This window comes from Ochlerotatus camptorhynchus, unplaced genomic scaffold, assembly GCF_037179485.1.
Source record: "Ochlerotatus camptorhynchus isolate MF236.1 unplaced genomic scaffold, CSIRO-AGI_Acam_v1.1 ptg000161l, whole genome shotgun sequence".
Lineage (NCBI taxonomy): Eukaryota > Metazoa > Arthropoda > Insecta > Diptera > Culicidae > Ochlerotatus > Ochlerotatus camptorhynchus.
Window position 1 is genome coordinate 420,478 of NW_027040651.1, and position 7,522 is coordinate 427,999.

The window sequence follows — 7,522 nt, forward strand, 5'->3', positions numbered from 1 at the left end:
GACAACAACGCCGGGCGGTAAGAGGTTCATCATGACGATGATTGACGACTTTAGTCGTTATACGGTCGTCTACTTACTCGCCAAAAAGTCGGAAGCTCCAGGTAAGATCAAAGAATATGTTCGTTTTGTCCAAACTTTGTTCGGCCGCAAACCAAAGGTTGTCCGATCGGACGGCGGCGGGGAGTACTGCAACCAGGAACTGCGTAAATTCTTTGCGGAAGAGGGAATAAAGGCACAATATACGACTCCATACACTCCGCAACAAAACGAAGTAGCGGAGAGGAAGAATAGGTCGCTGCAGGAGATGGCGCGTACGATGCTCCTTGACGCTGATCTTCCCATGCGCTATTGGGGGGAGGCAGTGGTGGCAGCGGCGTTCCTGCAGAATAGGCTTCCTTCACGTTCTGTAGATACGACTCCTTTCGAGAAATGGCACGGACGCAACCCAGAGCTGGGATTCCTCCGCGTCTATGGGTGCCATGCCTACGTACACGTGCCAGACGTCAAACGAGGCAAATTTGATGCAAAGGCACGTAAGCTTCGTTTCATTGGGTATTCCGAAGAACACAAAGGGTACCGTTTTGTTGATCCTAGCACCGACAAGATCACCATCAGCCGGGACGCGCGGTTCCTGGAGATGTATGATGGATCTTCCAAGGAGAGCTTGCAGCAGGGTCCGAGCCAGGAGCCTGAATGCGCCGAAGAGTTTTGGCCAATCGAGGACAGCACGGAACAGCAAGCTGAAGAAGAAGATGTTCCTTCGGATCAGGAAGAAGCCGTGGAAGAGGCTGATGAAGAGGATCAAGATGAAGACGGTGAAGACTCGCATTACTTCGAAATGGAGGATCCGGATGATAAGCGCGACCCCCTGGCCGTGAAGCAGGAGGAGGAAGAACTGGAAGCACCTGCGACATCGACTCCAGAAGGCACTGGTCGTCAATCTCATCGGCGAACGCGGCTACCCGGCCGTCTGTCGGACTACGTGGTTGGGGTAGCAGCGCACTCAGAGCAGGAGCCGGCTACGTTCAAGGAGGCAGTATCTGGTCCGGATCGGGATGCTTGGATGGCTGCAATGGACAGTGAGATGGCGTCGCAGAAGAAGAATGGTACCTGGCAGCTGGTGCCACTTCCATCAGGGAAGAAGCTCGTCGGCAGTCGATGGGTATACAAACTTAAGCGGAATGAGACCAACGAGGTCGTGCGCTACAAAGCACGAATCGTGGCGCAGGGGTTTACGCAAACACCTGGCGTCGATTTCGATGAGGTGTACGCCCCTGTGACGCGACACGCCACTCTTCGAGCTCTCCTGACGTTGGCTGGGAAGAAGAACCTCGTACTGAAGCATCTAGATGTCCGAACCGCCTATCTGTATGGCAAGATCAGTGAGGAAATCTACATGAGGCAGCCCCCGGGCTACGCGGCTAAAGGCGAGGAGGAGCTTGTTTGCCGGCTGCTCAAAAGCATTTATGGACTGAAGCAGTCAGCCCGCTGCTGGTACGAGAAGCTGACGGAAGTCTTGAAGAAGATGGGGTTTGCAGCGAGTGAAGTTGATCAGTGTTTGTTTGTGAGCACCGTGAACGGGAAGAAAGTGTATTTGGTAGTTTACGTGGACGATTTTCTCGTGGGGTGTGAAAGCGAAGCAGTGATTACTCGCGTATACGAACAGTTGCAGAAGAGTTTTGACATTCAGTGTCTCGGCAACGTGAAGTGCTTCCTGGGTCTCGAAGTGCAGAAGAAGAACAATGTGTACAGCGTAAGCTTGATGAACTACATAGACCAGTTGGTAGCGAAGACGGGACTCAGTGAAGTAAAAGTGTCGAAAACGCCGATGGACAAAGGATTTTTGAGTGATGAAGTGAACAGCGAACCGCTGGAAGACATTACGACGTACAGAAGCGCAGTGGGTGCATTGATGTATATTGCCGTTTGCGCTCGCCCCGACATTATGAACAGTGCTGCAATCCTGGGGCGCAAGTTTAGTGCTCCTTCCGAGAGAGACTGGACGGCGGCCAAACGCGTTATCCGCTACCTCAAAGGAACGCGCGATTGGAAGCTGACTCTCGGGGGCGAAAATAGTGGACTTGTTGCATACTCGGACAGTGATTGGGCAGGAGATGTCGGAACACGGAAGTCTACTACGGGCTTCGTCGTGTTCTATGCAGGAGGAGCGATTTCGTGGGCCAGTCGGCGGCAAGAATGTGTAACGCTGTCGACACTGGAAGCGGAATACGTCGCCTTAACGGAGACGTGCCAAGAGGTGATCTGGCTGCGTCGACTACTTGATGATCTTGGAGAGAAGCAGGCCGCCGCAACTGTGGTGAACGGCGACAATCAAGGATGCCTCAGTTTTGCTCGGTCCGAACGATCTAGCAAGAGGTCCAAGCATATCGAGACTAAACGACACTTCGTGAAGGACCTTTGTGAACGCGATGAGGTGGTGCTGAAGTACTGCCCTACGGAGGACATGAAGGCGGACGTTCTCACGAAGCCGTTGGGTGGAGTCAAGCATCACGGCTTTGCCAAGCAGCTTGGATTGGACAGTGGCGAGACGAGGGTCAACCATTGAGGAGGAGTGAAGAGAATTAGCAATGTGTGCTGCCCCTCGTCATCTACCGGTTGGTCGTGCCCCACACATCTTTTTTTCCATTGGGACGACCAAACCTCGCCGACGCTGAGACGGCGCGAATAGAGAAGTGTTTCAGTTGAACTTTGTACATCCGACAAGAAAGACGCATTAAAAGTTCCCTTTTGATAGTTTTATTAAATCCTCGTGGTCGATTCCTTTTTCGGTAATCCGAAACCAACGCTGATTCCCCTGTGCGGTCAATCCGACTCTCCCACAAAAACATCCAAACAACGTTTAGTTCTAACGTTATGTACATCTACATCTACATTAGAAAACATCAGAAAACGTTTACATATAAAAACATCCGAACAACGTTTAGTTCTAACGTTTTCTACATCCGAAAACATCCTTAAAACGTTTGGTTCTAATGTCAATAGATTGAAATTTTTTGATGTCAGACCGACATTAGAATGGCAAAATTTCTGATGTGTACACCAAACAATTTGTGGAATAGTTCCATGATTTGCGTTATCGTTTGGTTATGGTAATTTTCTATTAGGGATGTTACGTTGCTTAAATACAACTAAATCATAATGTTTTCTAATGTTTGACATCAGGCATACATTTGATTTCGATGCTGATGTAGACATCAGAATCAAACGTTGGGCTAATGTAAATTTCTATTCGGGTCGCCATTTAGCAGTTCTCCTTTCTTAGAGCAACCGTACCAGTCGTTGCCATTTGCGGCACTATTTTACTTACGCACAGCGTTTCCATTTTGGCTTGATCACTCCTCTCCACACCGGTCGTTGCTATCAGAGTCATAATTTAAGTTACCGTTTTCCACACCGGCAAAACAAACTTTTGACGTTTATTCAAAATAGCAACCGTCTGATGCGTTGCTACCGGGTTGCTAAATTTATGAACTCACTACTTCCCAAGGTGCGGATTGCTATTTCCCCCACCTGAATAGCAACCTCCGGTACGCAAGTAGCGTTATGGTAGAGGTTGGTAAATGTGCCTTATTTACTCATTGGTACGGTTGCTCTTAGCGTTTTTTTTTCTTTGATTTGTTTTCCGTGCTTAGCACCAATGCCACCGACGCCAGGGAGGCAGCTCCCACACCTGGACCACCTATCGACTCATCAACTCATGAACCGGGGACCAACGGCTTTACTTCCCTTCCGAAGGAAGGCGTGATCAGAGATGTTATGTCTCAGAACATCCCGGCGGCGCTGACTGGGATTGAACCCAGACCTGCTGGGTTGAGAGGTAATCACGCTTACCACTACACCATCGGCTCCGCTGTTATTTTAGCGTTTTAATTTATGAATAGGTCCTTTATTTTCGGTTTTGATATCAGGTTCTGGCAACCTTGATTGTTTCGAATTAACTCCCGATTTGGTTAGAAAACGATAAGATTTGAATCACGGATGAACTGTCATTTTCGAAGCCGCCGTCACTTCGAGTGAAAAGATTCCACCCAGGGGAAAAAGCCAAAAAACTCCACTCTCTGTGTGGAATCCGCGAAACGAAAAAAAAGATAGGCAAAAATTATTTAATCCACTGCGCCTATCAGATAGCAAAAAGTTGCCCTTTCACTATCTGTTTGCCTGAAACTGTTCGTCGGGTGAAGTACTTATTAATAGCTTATCCGGAAAGTGTTATTTAAGTGCATCAAACGGCAAAAGTGGAAAAATCGAAAATGGCTCGCTCTGCAAGTCCGGGAGGATTTTCTAACTACGAGGATGATTCGTTGTTCCAGAATGCAGCTTATACGCACGACATAAGCGAACAGATGCGAGTACCGAAGCGGATTCGTGCCACGGGAGGCTATTTCGAAGAACACGAGCTACTTTCCAATGGCAACGGTGAGATCAATTCCTGGAACTATCGCGACAAAATAGAAATGAACGTTCCTGACAGGATTGTTGTGCTTGGTCAGGATCAACATTTAGGTGAGTGAGCCCTTGTGTCCGTTCTGGTGCTGCTGCATTATATCATTGCTACTTTTGCTAACATTATTAATAAATTTTGTCCTTGTCTCGCTTGGTTGGTTGCTAACAAAACTCCCCCTTTGTCTACCCTTTAACAATCATCGATCAAAATGTGTTTGTGATTTCGTGTCTAATCGAGCCAGTTCTTACATCAGGCACCAAATCGGCTCCGCGTGAGATTATGCTGGAGAATTCCATTCTACCGAAAGATCCGGGTTTTGTGCGCGTTTCAACACCGCCGAGGGTAATTTCCCTGGCGGAACATCACTTCCCATCGGCTTCGGACCTCCCGGAGTATGACAACAAAGAACTGCATGATCAAAACTATGACGACTACGAGCCACGCTCGCTGGATTCGATTGAGGACGCTAACAGTAGCATGAACGTGGGAAATAGACAGCGCCTTGGTCATGCTGGCGGCCGAGAAGGAATTACAGGAGGAGAACTACAGAAGAGGGCAACATTTTCCAAACACAATTCCGAGCTGATTGTCGGCAGGAGGTAAGAGAATAAGTCGGGAATCAGTTGAAAATTTAGTCGATGGTTTTCTGTTTTAAATTATAGCTTCCGGGACGAGACACCAACCTTCGGCGGAAGTGTTGAAAATCTAACACCGTCCGAAGAGATGACCCATCTGCGCCGTCAGGTGGCCAAAATGAACCGACGGTTGCTGTCCATCGAACTGGACAACATGCAACGGCAGCAGCGGGAAAAGATCGTCTATTGCGTTGGTTTGGCTTATCTGCTGTTGAAAACATTCATGTGGCTTAGTCGGAAGTAAGACAGCTCTGCTCATCCCAAAGATATTCGTTCGCTACCCAGGGCACTTCATAAGAACGTTTGATGAAGTCAGGAGAAGAGATCTAACATTGGCAGACAAACTATTTAGCTGAAAATAGTCCTTATATAAGAGTCAACCACAGATGAACAAAAAGCACACGTTTCCCCTACGCGGATAAATGCGAGAGAGAAACCCGAAATACAAAATATTATTGCAATAGTCAGTGATGGTACAATGTGGATTATTAGAGCAGGAAAGTCATTTGCTTTTTTAATTTTCAAAGTGCCACTCAAAATTTACTCTGGCGGCAACGACATTTTCTATTAGACTGGTATTCTTTTTTTTTTAATTTTCTATATTCTTTTCAACTGTAGCATAGCATTAATGAAAACTTTTAGCGTTTAGAAAAATCTAATGTTTTTCACTGAAGTAAAGTTGTTTTAATTTAAATTTCAGCTCGAGAGGCTGATTGTCCTATTTTGTGGAAAAAGAAGAGCATAAAAATTTACAACCGAAATGGTTTGGCGTTTTGTAGGTACCTGCATGAAGCCGCTGCAACATATTCCCCTTTCCCTCTCGAAACATGTATTTGCGAACACAACTTTAGTCACGTCATGTTAAAACTAAGAATAATAAAGTTTACCATAAATTATTGAGAGCGTTTTTTTTTTTCTTGTATTCAGATAGTATTGTTTAGTGGATGGCAATTTGAAGTTCTTACGTGGGTCGTAGATCTTTAAATTCCACTATCTTTTGGCTTGATACTTTCAGGCCTATTCTGCGCGGCGTGTGAGGTGAGGTGACAGTGAAGTGCAGTGTTGGGAAAATATAAAAAAAAAATCAAATCTCACCAATGCTCAAGATCACGCTTGACTTTCGCAGCAAGCAAGAACACTGCGTATGATAGTACAAGCTGTGATATCATAGATATGAATATCAAGTCAACAAAACTCACCAGCTACAATCCTAATCAAACCGTGGTGAGTTTGAGTATCATGATTTTTGCTTTACATCCGAACGTGTTGGACCACCGGCAACACGCTTTTCGACCTGGCCACGGAACCGGCACCTATTTTAATAGCCTCGGCCAGATCGTCCAGGAGGCACTCCGTAAGGACCAACACGTAGAGTTGGCCTCCCTGGATCTGGCTAAGGCTTACAACAGGGCATGGACACCACAAGTCCTACACCAACTGTCCAAATGGGGTCTTGGAGGAAATATTCTCTACTTCCTGAGGAATTACCTACAGGACAGGGCATTCCAGGTGACCAACAGGCGAGAGGAGACTGGAGTTCCACAGGGTTCCGTAATTGCTGTCACCATCTTCTTGGTGGCAATGAACGGAATCTTTGTGGGACTGCCAAAGGAAATATACATCCTGGTGTATGCGGACGACATCTTGCTCCTAGTAGTCGGGAAAACTCTAAAAGCAATGAAGGTAAAATTGCAGGCGGCGGTCTCTGCGGTTGGTAGATGGGCCGCCAAGACAGGCTTTGCGATATCAGCCGAGAAAAGCTCGGTTTCCCATGTCTGCCGGCATGGTCACCGGCCACTACCGACTCCGATTAGGATCGACAAGCAGGCAATCCCCAGGAGGAAATCCATCTCCATACTAGGAGTCACGATTGACCGAAACTTCCGGTTCGGCCCCCACCTCAACGAGGTCAAGGCCAACTGTCGAACAAGACTAAACATCCTTCGCTCCCTATCCGGTCCACACAAGGTGAACAACCGAGGTATTGTGATGAACACCGCCAGATCCATCGTCCACAGCCGACTGACATATGGAATCGAACTTCTATGCGCGTCCAGCGACTCCATCATCTCCCGTCTTGCACCGATATACAACCAGGCTACTCGGATTGCAGCCGGTCTACTGCCATCAACACCAGCCGACGCCGCATGCATTGAGACCGGAACACTACCGTTCCGGTTTTTCATTGCGGAGTCGGTTTGTACGAGAGCCGTGGGACTCGACGAGCAACTCAGCGGAGACGGAGATTTCTATCTCCTCTCGGAGGGGAAACGAATTCTCCAAGAGACCGCCCACCAGGAGCTCCCCCCGGTGTCTAAACTCCACTGGGTCGGAGCCAGGGAGTGGGATGCCTTCCCCATCCGATCAGATAGAACCATGGCCAACCGATTCAGAGCAGGGGACAACTCGGCGGAAATGAGAA

The 7,522-nt window shown here is 47.8% G+C and overlaps 1 protein-coding gene across 2 annotated transcripts; it reads left to right on the forward strand.

Annotated features, from left to right (window-relative positions):
- The first annotated feature begins 4,062 nt into the window (after window positions 1-4,062).
- Window positions 4,063-5,997, forward strand: Tango11 (transport and golgi organization 11). 2 transcript variants are annotated; one of them, XM_065222221.1, is made up of 3 exons: window positions 4,063-4,524; window positions 4,707-5,064; window positions 5,128-5,997. In XM_065222221.1, exons 1-3 carry the CDS (start codon window positions 4,272-4,274, stop codon window positions 5,342-5,344), a joined length of 828 nt encoding a protein of 275 aa, XP_065078293.1. In that variant the 5' UTR covers window positions 4,063-4,271; the 3' UTR covers window positions 5,345-5,997. The 2 variants fall into 2 exon arrangements, with proteins under 2 accessions (XP_065078293.1, XP_065078294.1); XM_065222222.1 differs by having other exon boundaries at window positions 4,719-5,064.
- The last annotated feature ends 1,525 nt before the right edge of the window (window positions 5,998-7,522 follow it).